The sequence below is a fragment of the Ilyonectria robusta genome, assembly GCF_021365365.1.
Source record: "Ilyonectria robusta strain PMI_751 chromosome Unknown BGZ61scaffold_2, whole genome shotgun sequence".
Taxonomy (NCBI): Eukaryota; Fungi; Ascomycota; class Sordariomycetes; order Hypocreales; family Nectriaceae; genus Ilyonectria; species Ilyonectria robusta.
The window spans coordinates 96,657-119,447 of record NW_025764436.1 but is presented as its reverse complement, the minus strand read 5'-3'; the positions used below and the strand labels follow the sequence as shown (position 1 = coordinate 119,447).

Sequence of the window (22,791 nt, the reverse complement as noted above, 5' to 3'; positions counted from 1 at the left end):
GATTTTGTTCGCTGCCACTACGTAATTGTGTATTAGACTTGCATGTTAGGCATCGCATGCGTCAGGCGAAGGGTGGGGTTCAGAAGTCAGGGTACGTACCGTCAGCCCCTTGTGGCTGTTGGCACAGCAACGGTGCCACGCAAATGCATGATAACATCAACATTTCCCGACCGGGGCAAGCACCCCACGGTTCAACCCACTTCATTAACAACACACCAACCGATCGTGATACTCGACAGCTGCTTTTGAGAAGTCGATGCTTCTCATTCGACGCGAGTACTAACCCAACATGGCAGCTTCAGAAGATCTGATCAACTTCGACTTGATCGAGGGGCAGAAGGAGAACATTCAGTCATTGCCTGGCGGCCGTTCAGCCAAGAAGCTGGCGGAACTGTATTCGCCCTCCCCCCTTCACAAGCGCGCAACGCCGACACCCTCCGATACGCGAAATGTCAACGACTGCATCCGTGCCGAGTACGAGGCTGAGGTCGACAACATTGCAGAGTCGGACGACCCTCTTGACGTCTTTGACCGATATGTGCGTTGGACGCTAGACGCATATCCCTCCGCCCAAGCAACTCCTCAGTCACAGCTTCATACACTGCTTGAGCGCGCAACCAAGGCGTTCATCGGCGCACCCCAATACAAGAACGATCCTAGATACCTCAAGCTCTGGGTGCACTACATTCACTTCTTCTCCGATTCGCCTCGGGAGACGTACATGTTCCTCTCCCGACAAAGCATTGGCGAGGGCCTCGCCCTATACTACGAAGAGTATGCCGCTTGGCTTGAGGGCGCCTCGCGATGGGCTCAGGCGGAGGAGGTCTACAAGTTGGGCATCGAGCGCGAGGCTCGACCAGTTCAGCGGCTCCTGCGCAAGTTCAAGGAGTTCGAGGAGAGGCTAGCCCAGCAGCCAGATGTCGCGGACGAGCCATCATCTCCTGCTCTACCTTCCATCCGACCTGCCCTGGCAGCCAAGGTAGATCCCTTCTCTGCCGCCTCGCGGCCTGCAGATCCGCAGGCACCACGACCAGCCAGCGGAGGAGGCTCGAAGCCGGCCAAGTCCAAGCTGGCCATCTTTTCGGATACTGATGCTCAGCCAAGTGCGATGTCCTCGCGAGGACCAAGCTCGAAGGGATGGGACACCATCGGATCCCTGGCGGATCGAAAGAAGGAAAACGTTGTGGAGGCAAAACCCTGGGCGGGTGAAACACTAAAGGCTGGTGGAAAGAAGAGCGCTGCTCCCAAGATGGCAGTGTTTAGGGATCTGGTAAGTGGCTATCTCGCTTCCCCTAATCGCCCAAATGTTGATGGTCATAGGACTAATGATGGATATATTGGTGTTCATGTAATACAGTCTCTTTCACAAATTCAGAACATTGTAGTTGTTCCGTCCAAGTGCCAAATTTCCGTTCACCCTCAAACGGGGAAGAAGGAACGAGTTTTTGTTGACCTAGCTGCCATATACCCAACACCAGAGGAACAGGGTACTGAACTCAGCTTTGAAGAGATCATAGCTGGCAACCGAGGTTGGTTAGACTGCGCTTGGGAGGACGAGTCGATTGACGAGAACCTTGTCGCGGAGCCAGTTTTTGTTCCCTTGAGAGATATTGAGGAGATCAGCAAGGGAACCGGTCAAAAGCTGGTCATTCGCCAAGACCATGTTCATTATGACGAGAACTTTGTCTCGGAGCCAGTTCTTGTTCCCTTGAGAGATGCCGAGGAGATCAGCAAGGGAGTCGGTCAGAAGCTAGTCATTCATCAGGACTCTGTTCATTATGACGAGAATGGCGCTGTAATGGAGCAGCCTCGTGCACCACGAGGAGGAAAGAAGAAGAAAGTGATTGAGGTCAATGAGACCCAAATCAGTAAGCATCGTGGTGAAGCTGTCTGCTCTTTGAGAAACTAACAATTTGAACAGTCAAGGCAAAGCTCGACTCACCATCCAGGCCAAAACTTCGCAAGAAGAACACCTCCGAGCCCACCATGACCCTCCACACCAAATCTGCCACTGACGACATCTACGACATTTTCAATGCTCCCCTCAAGCCCGCTGGTCTGGAGGAGGAGAGTGCTGACGAGGATGATTACGAGAGTGACGACAACTACACCACTGACGCTGAAAGTACATGTACCACCAGACAGATCGATGCTAGTGAGGTTGATGACGATGAAGTTGGTGACGATGAGGCTGGCGATGAGACGTCCGAGGTTAAAAGTGTCAGCGAATGGTCTGATTTCTCAACCCGCAGGCATGTCCCAGATATTGACGGGGATGTACCTGAAGGCGAGCTCGACAACACTCAGGTGTCTGATTTGATCGATGCCGGTATTCCCGAGCCGGAGCAGTCTGGATCCCTGGGAGAGGTGACTAGGTCTCAGGAAGAAGAGGATGAAGATGCAGAAGAGGATGAGGAAGCCGGAACCCCCGCGTCAGGGGATTTCTCCCCTATAACACTGACCTCGTTCATCCCCATCCCTCCTGAGGATTACGATCCGCCAACTCGGCCATATAGGGATCCGGTCGAGGCGGCCAACAACCGACTACCCTTTATGACTCCCATCACGGAACGGACCGAGATTTCTCTCGATGTTTATAGAGCTGACCAGTACAAAACGCCTTGCAAGCGAGACGAAGCATCAATACTGGACGAAGAGGAGAGCTCGGATCTTGAGCCCATGAGCAGCCCCTTACGCGAGATCGTCAATGATGCTCGCCCGACACCCAAGATCTCTGCGCCCTTGGCTCCCAAGTCGGTCGGGCCTCTAGGAAAGGCCATTCCTTCCAAGCCGCTGCCTCCCAAGGGCCCCATTATCAAGGACGTTCAGTGCAACCCCGTTGATGAAGCGGTGCGCTCCGAGATTATCGCCAACATGCAGCCCCCACTCAACTCTTATGCTGGCTTCTACGACCACCGACAGGACAAGTTCGAGCGCGGTGGTGAGATTCGCAGGTTCGCCAAAGCCCTGACTAAAGCCAGCAAAGCTGGCGCCGACAGGACTGGACCCGTGACGACGCCCGTTGTGATCGAGTTCCCCAACACCAAGTCTATATACACGGTGAAGAAGGAGCTCGGCGCCGGTGCCTTTGCCCCTGTCTACCTCGTAGAGAACTCGTGTCCGCAGGATGAGAACGATGAGAACGCGATGGTGGCCATGGGCAAGGGTGCTTTTGCCGTCAACCATCGCAACGAGATTGAAGCCCTGAAGATGGAGACGCCACCGACGCCCTGGGAGTTCCACATGATGCGCGTGGCTCACACTCGGCTAGGACCACAGCATCGCGCGTCGGCGTCGCTCTCCGTAGCTCACGAGATGCATCTCTACCAAGACGAGGCATTCCTCTTCCTACCCTATCACCCTCACGGCACCCTGCTGGATGTCGTCAACTGGTTCCGAGGCGAGCCCTCTGCCGTCATGGACGAGCAGCTGGCCATGTTCTTCACCGTTGAGCTGATGCGAACCGTCGAGGCGCTGCACTCCAAGGGTGTCCTCCACGGTGACTTGAAGGCAGACAACTGTCTGCTCCGCCTGGACGCAATGCCAGGCGACTCCCTCGCCAGCCAATGGCACACCGACGGCAGCGGCGGGTGGTCGTCGCGGGGCGTCGTGCTCATCGACTTTGGCCGCGGCATCGACATGCGCGCCTTTGTCCCCGACGTCGAGTTCATCGCCGACTGGAAGACGAGCGCGCAAGACTGTGCCGAGATGCGCGAGGGCCGCCCGTGGACGTGGCAGATCGACTACCACGGCCTAGCCGGCACCATCCACTGCCTGCTCTTCGGCAAGTACATCGAGACGGTGCGCTGCGACCAGGGCGGTCTCGGCAAGACGGGACGCAAGTACCGCATCCGTGAGAGCCTCAAGCGCTACTGGCAGACGGACCTGTGGGCCGACTGCTTCGAGCTGCTGCTGAACCCGGGCTCGTTTGTCGCCGCCGAAGATGGCGCCACCATGCCCGTTCTGCGCTCTATGCGCGCTGTCCGCGAGCGCATGGAGGCGTGGCTCGAGGCCAACTGCGAGAGGGGCGTCGGGCTCAAGTCCCTGGTCACCAAGCTTGAGGCGTTTGCCAGGAGCCGCAAGTAAAGAGGAGAAGAGGAGAAGAGGAGTCGTTAAAGGATGGGTGGATGATGTTATCGCTGTTATGGCTTGGCGTTGTGGAGGTCGGAATGGGATAGAAGCGTCGAGTTTTGTTTGGATTGTGTGGCCCCGGTTGTCCTTTTTGATGTCTTTCCCTCGCTCTCGGGTGAAGAGAATTGTATGCATAATGAAATACCCTCCGTCAAGATACTATACGTGCACATATACACTCCCCTTTAATATTTATTACACTGCGATCTCAAACCCTCTTGAGCTGGGCAGGACCTGAATTACAGGCATTACCCCCCTACTCGCTGTCGTCATCCGAGTCGACCTTCTTCTTCTTCTTGGCAGGGGCCTTCTTCCCCCGCGTTCCCTTCTTTGAATCCTTCTCCGCCTTGCGATCCACCTGGTCCTGGATCTTGTTCCGCTCTTGCGTGCCCCTGGCCTGCAACTCCTCCTCGAGGGTTGCGAACTCGTCGCTCTCGGCGTCCATGCCAACGAGGCGCTCGAGAAGTTTGATCTCGTCCGCCCAGACCTGCTTGTCCTCGACGGACTTGCCATCGGGGCCCTTGCGGTCGATAGGTGTCTCGAGGACCATGGGCATACCCTGGAAGGCCTCGTGGTTCATGATGCTGTGGAAGGCGCGTAGGCCAAGAAAACCAGTGCCGATGTTGGCGTGGAGGTCACGGTTTGAGTCGAATGGGGCTTTGCTATCGTTTACTGGATAAAGAGTATATGGATTAGCCGCTGTGACGTTATGGACGGGGAGTGATAGGGGGCATACGGTGGAATGCCTTCAGGTACTTTTCGCCGACAATGTCGTTGAAGGCGTCGATGGTCTTCTTGAAGGCCTCCGGTGTCCGCATATCATGTCCGGCTGCAAAGGCATGGCAGGTGTCGATGCAGACGCCCACACGGTCCTTATCCTCAACCAACTCGATGATGTCCCGCAGATCCTCCCAGGTTGCGCCAATGACATTACCGCTGCCCGCCATATTCTCCAGCACGGTAACCACCGTCTTGGTCGCCTTGTGGGACTTGTTCAGCTGCGCCGCAATGCGTCCGATAGCAGCGGGCCTGGAGTCACCGTTCGTCGAGCCCGGGTGGAAGTTGTACAGGCGGATGCCGAGCTGTTCGCAGCGATCCAGGTCGTCGACGAAGCTGGAGTAGGCCTGGTCGGCCTTGGTCTCGTCGGCCTGGGCGAGGTTGACGAGATAGGAGCCGTGGGGAAGGGCATGTTCAGCGGCGCTGTAGCTGTGGTGCTTGCACTGGCTGATGAACTGCGTCTTGGCGGCCGGATCGAGGGGCGGGTTGGTCCATTTGCGCTGCGATTTGAGGAAGAGGGCGAATGAGTTTGCGCCGATTTGGACGGCATTGGCGATGGAGTTCTGGACACCTACGATAATTATATCATCAGAAATGACGACGAGACAACATTCAGTCGGGGTAAGGACACAAACCTCCCGCGGCACTGACATGGGCGCCAATGTACATGGCCTTCTTGAGCGACGGCACGGCGGTGCGGTCGGCGAGCGGCATGGCGTCCTCGTCTTTGGCCTTGGTCTTGCGCTTCTTGGTCGCCTTGGTCGCCGGAGCGGGTGCCTCGTTCTCGGGCTCGGGTTCGGCCTTGCGCTTCACGGCAGCCTTGGAAATGGCACCAGTGTGTGCGCTGGCTGTTCTTCGAGGGGCCGGCTTGGAGACGGGCTTGACGTCCTCGTCGTGATCTTCGTTGTAGCTGACGACTTGCCTCTTGCGCAGCGATGAGCGAGCCATTGTTGGTCCTAAGCGCAATGAATACAGTATTCGTTTATTCTCCGAGATGATGACGCGAGCCAGCTGGTGAAGAAGGAATTCGTTCCCAAGTCTTGCGGTGGAGGGTTGCGACTGAAAAAGCAATGTCCACTTAGACTGGGCTGGGTGACGCGAATGACGCGGTGCGCCCTGGTGATGACCAAGCGCGCAGTCACCTGACTTTTACATACATCGCAACACAGTGCTGGTCGTCACCTTCAAGCTCATCTCAAAGAAGTCGTCAGTGTTGATTCCAGTAATTATTATCCTACCCACAATCATCTAGTTTCGAATCATCTCCACGGAGGACGAAGAGCTAGACGGTTGAGTCTACCAAAATGCCCATGCACATATAAAACTCCTATACCTGCCAACCTCCTGCCCACCTCTTGCCCACCTCCTACCCAGCCAGTCCATTGACAATGTCATTCCCAGTCACCAACATAGAAAAGTTCATTTTGTTTAGTATACATCCGACATAGGAGAAGAAAGACTAGGAAATTATTTCCAACTCAACACCAGCTGCAAACTGGTCCTTGTACGTTGCCCACAGCTTCTCGATCTCCTGGACGTATTTCTCATGGAGCAAATCAATTTCCCGTTGCTTTGGCTGCGGTCCATGCGCCCTGTCCACTTGGATCGGCTTCCCAACCACGATGTTGACTGGTCGCCGATATGGCATGAAGCCGACGTCGTAGTTCATCACGCCACGACCATGGAGCGCGGGCACGGTGAACTTGAACACCTTGAGGAAGATCATCTGCAGCTGGTGCACGAGAGGGTGCGTCTTGGGGCTCAGCTGGTCATACAGATCGTTCTCTCCGAAACCAATGACCGGCACCAAGTCTGCTCCAGTGCGAAGCGCCATCTTAACGAAGCCTTTGCGGCCCTTGAGAATCAGTCGCAGAGTCCCTGGTTGAGCCTCGAGCGACTCCCGAGCGCCTCCGACGACAATGGTGACGGCACGGCCCTGACCATCATTCTTGGGGCCACCCTTGTTCAGAATATTCCAGATGGACTCTTTCGACACAGATTGAAGCCCCATGAGCAAAATCCAGTCTCGATTGAATGGGAGGCGGAAGTTGGAGTCGAGTGTAAGCAAAGTGTTGGTGATGCCCGGGAACAGGTCTGCGAACCCAAGAGCGTTCGTGACGAAGGCGGCCCAGGCACCATGGGAGATGATTCCATGGGGATGGTATCCAAAGATGTACTTCCTCTTTGGGTCAAGGTCGTATGTCTTGTGCAGCTTCATGGGAAAGTATCCGACAAAGAGCTTCCAGAGCGGCAGGCTTCGCATATACTCAGATCGATAAGACAGCTTCCCGTTAGTTGCCGCGGTGGAGAGGGTAAGGTGTATAAGATATGGCACAAGGATTGGCCATGTCAGAGGGTTGGCACAAATCAACCAAAAGATGGACACGAAGAGACCGATGGACATGCAGTGAAAGAGCACGGCGCCTGTCTGCATTCGACGGATCATGGGAACGCGCAAGGGAGCAAAATGAATGCCTCCGGCCCGCCAGCCCTCCCGTTCGCGCCTGATCTCATCGAGGGTAGGCAATTTGGGGTACGTATGGTGGTCGTGCTCGATGACAGCTCCATCGGCTGGTTTTCCGGCGACGACGGCCGCGTATGTCTTCGGCGCGCCATTGGAGGGAGGCGCCGACCGTTTCGTTTTACCATTGACTTTAGGGGTGTTCGTCCGGGCTTCTGGATCTGCGGGCTTTGGGCTCTCTGGGAGAGTCTGTTTGTGATGGTCAGTTTGGGACTTTTTGGACGGGATGCAGATGGGCCTACGGAGGCAGCTTTGACATGTGAAGAAGGCTCTCGTGGTGGGGACTGGTCGGTCTCGGGGTTATCAACAGTCACCACCTTCTCATTCGATTCAGCTAGAAGAGATCCTGCTGCTCCGTTAGCACTGACTGCGATATGGAGAACGATTCCATCCCGAATTCCTTGTGTTCGTAGACGAAGGCTTGCCACTAGGTGTCGCAAGGGAGGTCGCGCGCCGCCCTTGCAACATGATGACATGGCGAGCCACCGGTCAAGCCGATGCGCTGCACAACCTGATCGCTGACCCAGTCGTCGCATCAATAAGCAGCACACTGGACTCACCATTCTCAATCTGAACGCCAGACTCGACCCCAGCGTTTGCCATGTCGTCGTGGTGGGCAATGTCGTTGTCCGTCTGGAGGGGTCAAGGTAAGAGTGTGGTGCGGGCAGCCTCTAGAGGGCCAAGGACAGCAGTGGTAGAACAGCTAGGGCACAGCCACAGCTCCAATAAGCATTGGATGACATGCAACAATGGAGAATTCAGGATGTAGGCCGAGCGTGCATGATACGGGCAATAGGCGCCATAACCATGATACGGGTGCCGCAGCTTTGGGCAAGATCAAGGGATGGTGGGTCGGTTTCATACCCAGTTCGAGGAGAGACCGAGAGGAACCCGATCAAAAGGCCCGTTGCCATTTGCGATGACGTCGCGCGCGCTTGCGCCTCGACACGTGAAGTCGGAGAAAGAAGCTCTCCAACTCATCGGTCCATGGCCCGTGCGTCACTCCCAAAGCCTCGGCAGCTGTCTAGGTTCTCCGTACTTGGATAGGAGATGCGTCTTGACCAAACAAAAAGGGAAAAAAAACATGTGCAACTGTCACTAATAAACGAGGGATTCAGGTTGATAGGCCATAAAACGCCGCATATATCATCTGCAGTCTGCAGGGTTCTCACAGGAACATGCATCATTAATTAATGGTTCAAGCTATGCGCCCCTAACCCCTAAGTACAGTAAACTCAGGTCAAATCACAAGCTCCGTCTCCCACAGCTTGCTGCTCATTACCCTCGCCGGGTCCAGCAAACCAAATGTGGAATTCCCCTACCCCTTCTGCTGGATGCTGCCACGAGGCATACTATCTGAAGAAGCAAGTGTTTGTAATGTACAGCACAATGCGAGTGCCAATTCATAAAAAATCCCGCGGCCATCTTTTAGGTGGAGGTCCCTACCGTCCACGACCAAATTCCCAAGGTCCCAAACGCCTTCAATCAGCACCATGCCGAATCCAGTTTTTCAACACAACGAAAGGGTGTCTCAGAATGCCTATGCCTATAACAAGACGAAAAATCCATCAGGTCCCCTCAATCACGCTCTGGCGGCCGCCTCTTGGTTCTCAATCTGCTGCTTCAGGCCAGAAACCTCATGGTCCAGCGATACAACCTTGTCTGATAGTAACTTGACCTTCTCCTCCAAAGTCTGTATATATGCCCACACGCTTGGGTCGCTTTGCGCGAACATGTTGCCGCTCTCGCCGCCTGCCTGTGCTCCACTCCCGCTTCGCGCATGCGTGAATCCCGACGAGCTTGGTGCGGCAAAGCCAGGGTGAGACAGCCCAGGGAGTTTAGGCCGAGGCTGCCCGCTATGCGGTGATTGCAGGTCTGACGCCCGTCGACCATATTGCTGTTGCTGGAGCTGTTGCGATAGACTCGGCGATCGCTGTCGAGCAATATTGGTTGAGTCGTGGGCAGGCACACCGGGACTCAGCGGCTTCGGGCTCTCCGTCATGCCGGTTTGGGGGTACATGACAGCAGTAGCCGCAGCGACAGGCACAGAAGAGATGCTCGTGCTGGGGGTGTGGCTGCTCGCCAGACTGTTTGTCACGCTGGGTGATGCGTTGGAGCTTGCCTGACTCTGGTTTACATTTGGAGGGTATAATCCGCTGGTACCAGGTCGAGCGCCTGTTGGTGGATACGTTCGAGAATGAGCAACATACGCATCCGTCGGTGTTCCAGCGACATGCTGAGGGTTGATGCTGGGCAAACTCTGCCGCCTCAATTCGTCCTCTTCTCCTTCGTAAGGGAGGCCCGACATGGTGGAATCGTCCGCATCGACCATGCTCCCGTCCAACTCGTCGCCATCGGCGAAACTACCCATGCTTGACCGTCGCCCTGCACATCCACCAGCTCCCTTGCTGTGACGAGCCAAGGCATCACCACGGGCAAATTTGCGATCGCATTTTGGACAAATGTGGGGTTTCTCGCCAGTGTGTAGTTTACCATGGCGCTTCAGGTCGTGGAGACGACGGAAGCGCATCTGACAATCGGTGCAGACATAGGGCTTCTCCTGGCTGTGAGTCAAGAGATGGCTCTTGAGATTATGGTGGCGCGTAAATTCGGTGTTACAGTATGGGCACTTGTGCTTCTTTGACGCAGATCCCGGGGGAGATGTCTGGCCCGATGAGGGCATAGGAAAGCTCATTCCACGAACTGGTGGCTCTGGTAGATGACCACTTGACTGGAGAGACCCCGGGTACGACAAAGACCCCGGCTGAGGCCTCTCTTCTTGGCCGACAACTTGTTGCGACGTCTGGGGATCGACTTTGGTGTCAATATCCATTGGGGCCGGGCTCTCTGTGACAGCAACTCCGACGCTGGTTGCACTTTGAGGGCTCGTTTCGCCACGCTCGACAATCTGGGCAGCCGCGGTTTGCGCCAGTGATACGGGATTCGGCGCCTTGGGGGAGGCTTCCATGGGTGCCGTAGGAGCTGGCTGGGGCATGTCCACCGGGCGACTCATGGCTTGGACCGCTCCGGACATGAGGGAAGCGAGAGCCTTGTGGCTAGGGTTTTCGCTACTTGGCGGATGGTGTTGGACGTGGATATCTTGGTCGTCGATGTTGTCGTCGCGTCGCCGGCGCTCGTCCTCGAGCGCGGCGGCACCCGTTAAGGGCAGTGGAGAGGGTCCGGTCGCAAGAGCCAGGCGAGCGGCTTTTGTCGGAGAGCCGATGGATATGATGTGATGCGACTGGGAGCGCGGCGAGGCAGGCGAAGGTGAGCGAGGCCGCTTCAACAGTCTCACTGGATCGTCTGAAGGGATGAAGTCGGGAGGGGTTGCACCTGGGCGCGTTGCGAGAGAGGCGTCGGTCGCGGCAAAGGCGGAGGCGTCCGAGGCCATAGACGCAACTACGGAGAGTGGAATTGAAGTGGGAGAAAGGCGAGGAATTGCAGCATTCAGCCAGTCTAATGAGGTCGACGTCGCCGTAGCCTTGGGTCAAAGGCACATGTCGGGGCGGGTGGTGATGCTATGTGTGGCTGGAGAGCGTGGCGAGAGCTGGATATTTTTCTCCCAGGTAGGCAAGGCAGCGCGAGTGATGAGGCGACGCGGCGGACAAAAAGCAGCGAGCAAACCAGAGAGTGGCTCAGCTGGCAACGACAATGAATTGCGACTCGGCAGCTTAAAGAATCAAGCTGAAGGCGCGGGTTGATGCGAGACAGTTGGAAAATGGTGATTGCGATGATGGAACTGAACCAGACAAGGCGACGGATGGAGAGGAGAGGTGTGAGTACGAGTCGAGAGCGCAGTCTGAGCGAGGTGTGAGGCAAAGGTGGGTGGGCGAGTGAGTGGGCGAAGTGGGCGAATGGGCGGGAGGTGGCGGGTGGGTGGAATAGAGAAGCAACGGGTGTGGCAGTCGTCGACTCTGGCAATCAAGCAAGCGCAGCCTGCCTAACAAAGCAGTCAGTCAGCCCGCCAGCTAGCCAGCCAACCAAGTGGTCGCTGTGCGTCTTGTGTTTTGACAGCCGGACGTGGGGCTGTCCTTCAGTGACCTCGGTGGTGACTTTAGTGACTTGCCAGCGCTTGCCCTTCAGGTGGGAACCTTGGGACGTCGAGAAGGCCGGGGGGGATGGGTATATTGGGATAATGGGGCGTATTGGGGCGCGTCTGTAGGGAGCAAGTACGGGAGGGGAGAGAGAAGAAGGGGGAAGGAACGTGCTCCGGGAGGAGGCGGCGACCAAAAAAACCCGAGCAGGGCGAGAGCGGGCGGTGCGCGTACGTTTTGGGGAAGACCAACGGGGGCTTGTTTCTTGGGGGGGAGCATGGGTCCGAGGTCCGGTGTACATGGTGCGCAAGTTCCGCAGGTACCTGCCGTATGGGAGAGGAACCTCCTTCCCTTCGCTCAGCAACAATCGGCCGATCCTCCAATATCGGTCAGGTTCTATCATTGTCAGCCCGAAGAAGCCTGTGTGTGCCTGTCAGACGCGCCAGGAAAATGCACTTCCAAGGCAGTCTTAATCTGTTTTCGGCTGCCGTAAGCTCGAAGTAGACGCAGTTAAGCCAACGCTTCTTCATATTGGTGAGGCAATCCCAGCCTCGCCCGACAACCGCTAATCACTCACCTACATCATAAGTGTGTGTATAGAGTAAGGCGTCCTCCACTCGGCAGGGCCGTTGAGAAATAAAGCAAGTGCGCAAACACCTATCATACGCTTTGATGGAAGCACCAACCCAAAGAAAGAGGCAACCATGTGACATGTCCAAAAGTGACTGTCCAGCTTCTGTCCAGCTTTGCCCAGCTTCTGTCCAGCTTTGCCCAGCTTCTGTCCAGCTTTGCCCAGCGTCTGCAGTCGTCGGAGGGTCGGAGGCAGGAAACACCAGAACCGAACACGGCACTGCTGAGGCTACTGCTGCCATCGAAAGGCACTTTGGATACGCTAACCCAAATATGGCTGAGACCCACGAAACTGGACGTGTCAAGGTCGAGTTGTCAACAAGGTAAGCCCCACTGCTCTCCAGGACTATCGATGAGAGAGAGTCAGACGGCGAGACCAGAGGCTGCGAGACTTTGATCCGGCGACCCGCCAGCTGTTTGAGATGGACTCCTAGTGCTTCCAAAGAAAATGCCACCTTCCGGTATCCTGCGAATTGCAACACAAGGCTGGGGGGACACAGCTTTGTCCAAATACCTCATTCATCATCTTATTAGTATTATTATCTTTATTGGATTTTTCAACGCGCCTTGGTTCACTTCGTATTAGGCTCTTCTAACTGGTGCCAGCTGAAAATCAACCAACCTCAGCCGGCTGTCAGCCCTCCAGGCAAGCCCCCGGTGAAGTGGGTACCAGAGTGGCGGTGCAGTGATGGGCCCATAGCAAGCCGCTGCAGATGGAACGGCGCGCCGCAATCCTAGAAAAACCTGAGGCTGGCTGGGGTGATGATGGTGGGCAGCCCCGGCGACTTCCATGCCTGGCTCAGGTGTCGAGAGCCATTTGCCAGTGAGCAGGTTTGCTCACTTGGGTGTGGCTGACCAACCCTGGCCCTTGCTCCGCCACTCTGTACCTATTCATCGTGGCCGCCGCTCCCTTTTTGTCTCACCCGGCCACACAGGTCACAGGGTCGCGAACCACACCCAGGCTCGCCAGGTCAAGCGGGCTGCGACGCGCCTCGTGTCAATGGCCCAAGCCCTCGATGCTGGCTGATGCTGGCTGATGCTTGGTGACCTTGCGGCCCTTGACTGGCCAAACAAACAGTGGCCATCCTTGTCTGTAGAAGGCGCCACGATGCGCCACGTTCAGGTAGTCCGTCAGCAAGCCACGGAAGCCACGGCAGTCGCCCTCTCCCCTGTTGATTCTCTCCTGCATTGAGGGTCTTGGGCCAATCCCAGGGGCTGCTGGTGGGATTCAACGTTAATAGCCTTGGGCTTTAGGCTCCGTCTTGCTCCCATGTCCATCCATTTGAAGGTTTCATCCTCCCGCTTTTGTAATGACACTGCTGCAGGCTTTTGCCCTGTTGGGTTTAAGCGAACCAGGCCGCGAGGTCCTCAGGAACTGTACAACATCGGGCAAGAAGCCACTACCTTGCGAAGTACAAATGCCAAAAGGCTCTGCAGGGCTCGGGGCATCAATAGTCGACGACGGTCCGCCCCCACCACACCGGCTGTGAAACAGTCCAGTCCCCTCCAGGCCACGCGAAGTGCGCAGGCCCATGGGGAGAGATGCGACTTTTGGGAGGAAAAATACCCCTGTTCGAAGTACCCTGTACTCCTAGCCGGCTTAGCTCCTCAGCTTGTCATCGGGCCAATGACGGAACCCGGTCGCAGAAGAGTGACGTTATCGCGGTCCATGATCTCATCGTGCTGCCAAATGTCAGGTCCTCAAGTCGTCAGGCATTTGATTAAAGCCTTCTCAGGTCGCATCTCAGGTCACATCTTGTGCGCGTGGCGCATTGCCTGGGCACGGATCCCGGTGGTCTGCTCCGTCAATCCTAATCATCCGCCATCTCATTTAGATACTGGAATCGACTGCCGCGCCACGGGATGGATGCAAGGTGTACTTGGGGATCGGCTGTCCAGGGGGCTCCTCCGGGATGATGACCTCTACACCTACAGGATCTTCCATGTCGGCTAACAACGTCTGCGGTGACCAATCGACATCGACGGCACTGCAGAGCTTTCCTGTCGCTCATCTCTTGTGGCATGGGACCTCGTACCGCACCCCATCTTTGTCCTCGGTTGGATGCTGGGGCAGTAGTTCAGCAGCAGTTCAGCAGCAGTTCAGCAGCGGTGCTGCAGGCGCCAACCCGCCCCAATGCACGAATTGGTGGGACTTTTCCGGAAGCCAATTCGACCTGTCACTGCGATGTGGGTTGTAGGAAAGCTGAGACCCGCAGCCACAACAGCGCGGATTGGACTCGTTGGAGATGCTTCATTCATTTCAGCTCACTTCAGCTGATGATGGATCCGTGTGACGAGCATGCGACTGCCTCTGTGGTGCCCGTGATGGAACACTTGAGGTCCCTGCGGAAAGCCACAGCTGATCGGTACGTCGTAGTGTTCGTCGGTGTCGCGTGGTAGCCATGGGCATATCCGCTTTATGTGGATTATCAATATTGTGTCTTATTGGTGTCGTAGTGGCGCAAAGTGTTGCGCTTCTTTCCTCGGTCCAGCGTACTAGATACTGTCCTGTGTCACATTGTAATTCCTGCGCACCCTGCGGATGTCCATTGTCGATTTAGCAAAGCCACCAATAAATAAGCCCACGCCTTAGAAACCAACCCACGGCACCAATACACGTCGATTATGTTCGTTTCTCATCCAGCGACAGTGGCAGTGGTTGCCCTCTGCCCTTTGCTGGATTGGGTGAGGCATTCAGTCCTTGATTATTGACTTCATCCTGTGGCGCTTCGCTGTCTCTTATCCTGGTCTTCTGGCCTACCCTAGACCAGTTGACCACACACGATGCAATTCCATGTTAACATGAAATTCAACCATTTTCAATCTAATGGCTCTTTGCGAATGAACGTGGGGTGGTTTGTCCCTTGGAAGAATTTTATTATTTTTTAAAAAAAATATATGGTATGAATAGTATGTGATCGCTATTATCCACCCGTCTGACTATCCTATATGCCCAGTTTCGCTTACTATCCAAGACTTTCTGTTCCCGATCAAACAATGAAGGGAATACACTCCGGGCCCCTGCCATCAAAACTGACTGGAACGCTTCTCAACTAGGCCACAATCTTGCTGCGGCCGGTTGGAATTACTGCGCTCTGCTGACGTCCCGCATTCCAATGACCTCTGCCGTATATCATTCGACGCCAAGACCAACTGAGCAGACACCACGCCAGTCCAGTTTGTAGGGAAATGTAGGGACCACGATCAACTCTTGGCATTCCATGCAACGTCACAGGTTGAGTCAATCGATCACACTCCGTGGCCGAATGCGGCATTGTTGCCGCCGTCGCAGCGTGTCTTTCGCATGTTATTGGTCTCATATCATTTCTGTGAAATCTAGATGCGAGCGTCATTCGGGAGTTTACCGTCTCAACGGGATCGTCGTTGTTTCGACCGGCCACGCTCCTTGTTCATCCTGCGACTCTCGAGGCCTAGGGTTGGGCACAAATTCTAAGTCTAGGCGTTTGGCGTGGAGTAGTTGTGGTTGTTGGTATGTTGCTGTAACATGCCATTGTCTTAGCACATGGCTCGCTTTATTGAAACGAATGTTGAGACGAATGTTGAGACGAAGTGGCTAAACTAATGCCATCGACCAACAACACTAAATTTCAGGATACATCAACACCACGGGGTGATATCCATACATCACCACATGCACGCGAAGGTTTAGGGTTGGAATGTTACAATACTAGCCTCGAACGACTGTAAGGAGCCTAGAAAAATGATGGATCCAGGGTAGCTTTATAATCGGATTCATGATATCCAAGGTCGGATATTCAACTACTCATAAAGGTTTAGGATGTACCAATTGGGATCTGCCAGTTTCGAACCAACCATAGAACCGGAGACAATCGATGGCGTAGTGGAAAGGGTGGAGTTGTGCATACCCGAACCTCTTGCCCACGACTAGTTGTTCTCACCAGTGACCAGTATCATATAAGTAGCCCCAGGATGCTGACCCGGGGTGGATTAACAAACACCCAAGAGCATTTCACGACATATCCAAGCTGAGCTGCGCATCTAGACTCAAGTATTTCAGATTAACATCGAGTTCCCGTGTACTTCTAGATGAGTGGCTTCAAGATGGTCTGAATATGACTAGACAACCAAAGAGGATGACAAGAGCCACGATAATTTCCATGTTATCGAAATCACACTTCGATTTGGAAATTGTTGGATAAATAGACAGCCAGGGCATGTGGCATCACACAGGGACGTTCGTGGCCTGGGATCAGCGGAAGAAATGATAATAGACAGAACTGGCATCATTGGTTTTTTTTTGTTAAAGGTTCCACACTGCCTGCGCGGCCTGGCGAAACTGAAATAAGAGCATTTGACATGCCCGTAGAGAGTCTGTCACTGCAGAGCATCACACGCCGATCCTGACAGGCTCATATCGACCCATCCAAGACAAGGCCTAGGGTTAGCTGACCAGTGCCAGAGCTACGCCGTAAGGTTGCCCACCGGCCATGCCAGCTGGAAGAGGAAGCCCACGAGTGGGATTCATCATCGGCAGACGCGTACTAATTTCGAAGATCCGCTGCCATGCTGCTAGCCGTCGTCTCCGCCACTGGACTAGAACAACTCGACTGGAAGCCGCGTCCTTATCTTTAATTGCCGCGATGGCCAAATAAAATAATCGTATGAGGGATTTTGAGAACGGAACCAATAACAACGGCAAGTCACGGAACATGCGTTTTGGGCTCAAGTTCGGCCCTATACTGAACCTCGTGCCTGCGACACAGATGATCAGGGAGAGAACGGTGGAGAAGGATAAGTTGGCTACCACAGCAGTGACATATCCGCTTTCAAAGAGCAGTGGTTCTGATGGCATCGGCATCAAGAGATTGGGATACGTAAACATGTGAAATGGAGAGTTGTGTCTGTGAGAGGAGACAGAGGACAGGCCAATGGCCCGCCCAGCAACTATTGACGATTGGCTGTGCGTCCACAATACCGTTGCCACATTCATTCACCGGAACAGGCGCAGGTACATGACCCAAAGGCGAGACTGGGGAGATGAGGTGAAGTGTCGTCTTGGCTTGCGTGTCGGGGTGTCGGCAGACCTAAGACCTATGGAGCACGGCTGGGTTGGGCAATCCCGTTCAGCTGACGTACACTGACCGACCAACTGGATTAGCTATCAAGTAACACTTAAAAACAAGATGAGATTGGGATCCCACCGACAGCTCCCTACTTCGTAGTATGTAGTAAGTAGTATGATCCGGTTCACCGGAGAATGGGTGTTTGATCGACAATGGCTTCTTGGCAACAGGTTAACGGTGGATAGGCATAAGACGCGGCGTCGAGTGTCTAACGCCAGCATCGAACCGAATCCATTCCGATTCGATTTATCGTACTTTTATTATTAGATACCGGGTGTCAGGTTACCCAGTCTAGTAAGGTCGGCGGCAGATGGGGCTTAGGAAAGGAAACAATCTCAGGCCGCCAGCTGTACGTAGTACGCAGTAGTACACCGTCCATAGTTATGGGGCCGAAGGATCTAACCCCACTGCGTGGCCCAGCAAAAGCCTTGTGAGGTTGAGAAAGGAGAAAGGGGAGCGGGCAAAGGCGGCAGAGACGAGGCCGGGGGAGAAATTAGGTGCTGACGCGTGCCGTGTGACTACTACGCACGAGGTGGCAACCGGGCCAAGGCCGCAAGGTTGCAGGCACAAACGACGGGAGAAGCAAGGCGCTACTATGGCTTGACATGCTTGACAGGCTTGACAGACCCCGACATGTCGCAATATCAAGGACGACCAAACAAAGCCATGTCTCTTCGACTCCGTATTATGGGCCACCGAAAAGGCGGGAAACCCAGGCACTCTGTAACGGGAGAGTGCTGCAGCAAAGGCAGATCCGGTGCGGATCTCATTTGGCACTGACCTGCTGCCGTCTCTATTTTCCGAGAGTGGCGACAGGGGTTCAATGAGCTTGTTCATGCTACTTTCAAGGACGGCCAAGCATGTAACCGAGCCAACAAGGAGCTGCACTGTTTCCTGCAGTGACCTAGGTGCAAGCAGGCCTGTAGGATATTCGTAACCAACGGCGGAGCCTGAGGAGGGAGTATGGCTGGTATGCAATTTTGTCCAGGCGCCGGAGCCACTTCGCGAATTCTCCAAACTCGGTCTCCTCATTATGTGGCGGCTATTGCTGGGGAGAACTGGTATCGGACGAAACAACTTTGACGAATAACAGCACGGTCCGGCCTTACCAAACATCATGGCTGATGTTTGCTGGTAGGGATTGACAATCAAATCGCAATAACCGTAAATTGTACAGTAACTGCGGTGATGGTGGCTCTGCTCTGGGGAAACGCACTCCTAATAATCGGAGCCTCGTCACTCAGACTGAGGGTACGTAATTAATCGTCAACTAACCGCCAACCACCAACAAGGAGGGATCGTGGCCGGGGTTGGAGCCATGGTTGATATCGGTGATGGAGGATGGAGAAGACGGGGTTGACGGTTCTCGACTGGATGAGAGATGAGGCCCTATTTCGCCTTGCCCTGTTTCGGCAGCATCGCCTGTGATTTCCAAGCCTAATGGAGGAACGCTGGAGAGTGAAGAGGCAGCCACGGTACGCTGATTGGCTCAAGAGCTGGTATTTGACAAAGGAGGTGTGTAAAAGGGACTAGCTCCAGGTACCCGAGTGCAACTGCAGAGGCAATCTGCGGGAGGGGGAGTGTTCTGGGCTCTGCAGCTGGTGACTGGCTGGGTCCCCTGGTAGAAGGTGCATTCGGAGGGACCCGGCGTGTACGTACCGCAAAACAGTGTGTGGCTGAATCAGAACGCACGACGCGACTGGTGGGCAATGGACTGACCAAATGGGGTAGGTGCCCAGCTTCTGCCCCAATTGCATGGCCTTCACGGCCCATGAATTACGAGGGCGTGTTTCGCATTTTGGCCATCATCTCTGGTTTTTCCCACCCACTGGCATTGTCTCTGGCAGACGATCGGTCGCCTGAAGCAGAGTGAGCCTGGAAGAGGGGCAAATAACATTCAGCCAAGGCGCTCTCAACCACTAGCGGACTTCGCTCTCCTCAAGTCATTGACCGCTCTCGCTTGTTCCTTGGCAAGGGCGCTCAACCAAGAAACGCCAGACGAGGCGGCATAGGCAGGCCATGGACCGAAGGAAGGCTGGTGGAAACAGATGAACGAGCCGGTGCGCACAAGCCTCTACCTCCTGTTGATCCGGGCTGACCGTAGAGCAGGGGCCGGGGGTCTGGTTTGTTCATCTCAATGCCATGATGATGATGATGATTGACGACGCAGCCGCTGAACGTACTATCGTACTACGCAGTAGACGCGGAGCAGCGAACGAGCGACGCGGACGCCTGAGCTAGAAAGAGACGAGTGAGCTGGACCCGAAACGAAGCGACGATCGCATTTCTGGGCATCCCGCACATTGCGCCCCCCTTCGGCCAAGTGCTTGCTCTTGTGCGCTTTGGCAGCTATGTACATCTAATTTCGCTGGACATCGTGCGCGCTGTAACGATTGATTGACTTAGATACTCTCGTGCAATATCGAACATTCGCTGGTCATCCGCCGGCTGCTTACTCTACGGGATGCCGTGTGAGCCGTGCATCCAGCGAGCACCTTCGTATTGAGTGACAGCTCTTCCCCAAAGAGTCGTAGGAGTGCGTGGCGTGTTTCTCAGCAGTGCTGGTTCGGATGGCCCACGGAGCAAGGCATCCACCGGGGGGCGCTGGCGCTGGGAACTGACGGGTGGGAGAGAATGCACTCGTGGGCTATGTGAACCCACTGACGACAAGCTAATTTCCCGCTGAGTGTCTGCCTCGGGAGGTGTGAGGCGGCCCAATTGATGAGGAGGAATTATTAGTAGAAATCAGTACGTATGCGCTCCTGGGACGGGCTCCTAACTTACCACCTACGTAGCACTCATTCAAATTCGGGTACGTGGTAGACGGAGCCATCTATGACTTGGGGTTGCAAGCTTGTTGCCACTCCCCTGAATGTGGTCTCCGAGATGCCAAAGTGCCCTACCTAGGCCCCCCTAGACATCCTAGAGCTAAGGGATTGCCCCTAAAATTGTCCACGTTGGTGCCCTTGTGCCCCTGCCCCTCCACTGACCTCCGCTCCACTGGGGCCCGTGAAACCCTGGAACAGACCCCCTAACAGACGCCCAACCGGTTATGGACGCCCCTAACCCTTGTCTTCCCCTGGCCCCGGTTCGCTCGTCTCCCTCACCACCCCGGGCGACCTGTCTAGTCAAGACGCTGGCCTGCCTCCTCCCCTTTCGTCTCCGCTCCAGGCGCTTGCTTCTCTTGCTTCTCATCGTGCTTCCTTGCTAAATCGAGAGTCCTTTCTTCTCTCTACCACGCTCCTTTATTTTGGTCCTTTGCACCACCACGTTCGTTTCATCGTTGTCGTTCGCTACGCCCGGGGCAGGGACATTTACATTCCAATACCCTCACAACAGGTCAGTCAGTGAAGAACAACACAGCCGAATGAGTGTCCAGGCCGCCGAGGGAGAGAGACAAACTGCGAGAGTGTGAATAGGAGTGATCGCAGAGGCTGGGTGCGAAATCCGAGCGCCGACTTGCGCATAGGAATGGTTTCAAGAGCAAGCGAACGAGGAGTCCAACAACTATCAACCACGAGAGAACAACGACGCCCAGCTTCTTGACAATTCATGCTTCGTCACCAAAACAACGCGCCAGCCCCTTTAATATACTGTCGTTGGCCGTCTCTCTCTTTCTCGGTGTCTCCATCACATATTCAGGACGGGGATAACTGTGGCTTAGGCCGCAATGATAACATCGCCGGATTGCGACTATCAAGATTCACATAGCTAACCAACAAACCTGCAGATTCTGTAGCCGCACCACCGATACATCGTCCTATTACAATCTACCGCTACGATGAAGAACCTCATTACCTACACCCTCGCCGCGACCCTGGTCGCTGGCGCCACCGCCCAGCACCAGCACAGGCACCAGCACGTCCGTCGCGGTGGCTCCAAGGTCGTCAAGCGCGATCCCGCCGTTGTAACCGAGTACGTTGTCGCCGCCACCGAGACGATATACGAGCTTGAGGGCAAGAAGCTTTCCAACGACGAGGCCAAGGCCGGAATCCAGGAAGGCAACCTCGTGGTTGTTGGCGAGTCTAACCCTACTTACACCGCCCCCGTCGTGGTCGAGACCTCCACCTCCGCCGTTGAGACCTCTACCTCTGCGGAGGCCAGCCTGGGCGCCCAGTTCTACGAGTCCAAGTCCGCCGATCCCACTACCTCGACGACCTCGATCGCCACGTCGTCTACCTCAACCTCCACCTCGGCTGCTGCCACCTCCACCCAGGAGGTTTCCATCTCATCCGAGTCCAGCTCGTCATCGTCTTCCAGCGGCTCTGGAGTTGGGAGCAAGTTCCCCAGCGGCACCATCAAGTGCAGCGAGTTCCCTTCGTCTTACGGTGCCGTTGCCCTTGACTGGATGAACTTCGGTGGTTGGTCTGGTATCCAGTACGTCCCTGACTACACCGTTGGTGACATCTCCATCTCCACCATCGACACCGCCGTTTCTGGTGACTCTTGCACCAAGAATGCCATGTGCTCGTACGCGTGCCCCGTCGGCTACCAGAAGACCCAATGGCCCTCTGCCCAGGGCGCCACTAAGCAGTCTATTGGTGGTCTTTACTGCAACAGCGAGGGTTACCTTGAGCTGACCCGTGAGGGTTACTCCACTCTCTGCGAGCAGGGCGCTGGCGGCGTCACTATCAAGAACGAGCTCTCCGAGGGCGTTGCCACCTGCCGAACCGATTACCCCGGAACCGAGAACATGGTCATTCCCGCCTGGGCTGCTGCTGGCAGCACCATCAGTGTCTGCAACCCTGTCCAGGAGAACTACTACATCTGGGACGGCTCTGGCACCTCTGCTCAGTACTATGTCAACAAGAAGGGTTACACCAACGAGGAGGCTTGCGTCTGGACCAGCTCCACCGATTCTGATGGTGCTGGTAACTGGGCGCCCATCGTCCTCGGTGTTGGCCAGGCTTCCGATGGCAACACCTACATCTCCATCTTCCAGAACTTGCCCACCAGCACTGCCAAGCTCGACTTCAACATTGAGATCAAGGGTGGCAACAGCAAGTGCTCGTACATTGACGGTGTCTGGACTGGCGGCTCCTCCGGCTGCACCGTAAGTTGAAAACGCTACCTCTAAAGGTTGAGAACGATAACTAACGTATGTGATTGCAGACTACTATCAGTGATGGTGGCTCGGCCGTTGTCCGATACTACTAAAGTAACGGCTCGGGTCGTGAGGTAGGGAATTGCGCTTTTGGATCTTCTTGTGGATATTCTGGGCGGCAAAGATAGGGGCCCTTCGGATCACCGGCCGCGGCCACGACAGACAAGTATCCACTGGTAGGACGAGCTGGAAATGACGGCGTCGACCTTCCCGTTGAACCGTGGTTGGATACGGAGCCAAGGATCTCTCTTTTGTCGAGTTTGGGGGCTAGACTTTTTGAATATGGGATGAAGGATCGCCAGGGGTAGAAAGAAGTATGGTGGACTCATCTATGTGCCATTTTTGTTTTGTGAGCATTGCATCTTCTGTTTTCTTTGCCTCATGGTCTTGCTAGCTGCACGTGTCGCATTTCTGCCTGTATTCTCTTTCTGGCTGCCAACCCCAGTGCCACGACGAAGGACGGAGGACGAAGATGTTTTTGAGCATTGG

General features: G+C 55.2%; 6 protein-coding genes across 6 annotated transcripts; 2 read left to right on the top strand and 4 right to left on the bottom strand.

Annotated features, from left to right (window-relative positions):
- The first annotated feature begins 115 nt into the window (after positions 1–115).
- On the top strand, positions 116–4,317 carry BGZ61DRAFT_512852 (Mad3/BUB1 homology region 1-domain-containing protein). The gene is made up of 3 exons (XM_046252160.1): positions 116–1,270; positions 1,358–1,868; positions 1,922–4,317. Exons 1-3 carry the CDS (start codon positions 290–292, stop codon positions 4,084–4,086), a joined length of 3,657 nt encoding a protein of 1,218 aa, XP_046110189.1. The 5' UTR covers positions 116–289; the 3' UTR covers positions 4,087–4,317.
- Positions 4,318–4,387: 70 nt separating this feature from the next.
- Positions 4,388–5,856, bottom strand: BGZ61DRAFT_489408 (xylose isomerase-like protein; the record flags this gene model as incomplete). Its single annotated transcript, XM_046250216.1, has 3 exons — positions 4,388–4,803; positions 4,868–5,479; positions 5,544–5,856. The coding sequence occupies 3 exons, from the start codon at positions 5,854–5,856 to the stop codon at positions 4,388–4,390; spliced, it is 1,341 nt and encodes a 446-aa protein (XP_046110188.1).
- Positions 5,857–6,062: 206 nt separating this feature from the next.
- Positions 6,063–8,348, bottom strand: BGZ61DRAFT_440168 (diacylglycerol acyltransferase-domain-containing protein). The gene is made up of 3 exons (XM_046244451.1): positions 7,990–8,348; positions 7,672–7,775; positions 6,063–7,618 (listed from the first exon to the last, which is right to left on the bottom strand). Exons 1-3 carry the CDS (start codon positions 8,030–8,032, stop codon positions 6,368–6,370), a joined length of 1,398 nt encoding a protein of 465 aa, XP_046110187.1. The 5' UTR covers positions 8,033–8,348; the 3' UTR covers positions 6,063–6,367.
- Positions 8,349–9,011: 663 nt separating this feature from the next.
- BGZ61DRAFT_341247 (uncharacterized protein) lies at positions 9,012–10,820 on the bottom strand (the record flags this gene model as incomplete). The annotated part of the gene is made up of 1 exon (XM_046239385.1): positions 9,012–10,820. One exon carries the CDS (start codon positions 10,818–10,820, stop codon positions 9,012–9,014), a length of 1,809 nt encoding a protein of 602 aa, XP_046110186.1.
- Positions 10,821–16,355: 5,535 nt separating this feature from the next.
- Positions 16,356–17,529, bottom strand: BGZ61DRAFT_440163 (uncharacterized protein). Its single transcript, XM_046244450.1, has 2 exons — positions 17,277–17,529; positions 16,356–17,212 (listed from the first exon to the last, which is right to left on the bottom strand). Exon 2 carries the CDS (start codon positions 17,063–17,065, stop codon positions 16,517–16,519), a length of 549 nt encoding a protein of 182 aa, XP_046110185.1. The 5' UTR covers positions 17,066–17,212; positions 17,277–17,529; the 3' UTR covers positions 16,356–16,516.
- Positions 17,530–20,979: 3,450 nt separating this feature from the next.
- BGZ61DRAFT_489405 (uncharacterized protein) lies at positions 20,980–22,355 on the top strand (the record flags this gene model as incomplete). The annotated part of the gene is made up of 2 exons (XM_046250215.1): positions 20,980–22,251; positions 22,311–22,355. The coding sequence occupies 2 exons, from the start codon at positions 20,980–20,982 to the stop codon at positions 22,353–22,355; spliced, it is 1,317 nt and encodes a 438-aa protein (XP_046110184.1).
- Positions 22,356–22,791: the final 436 nt, after the last annotated feature.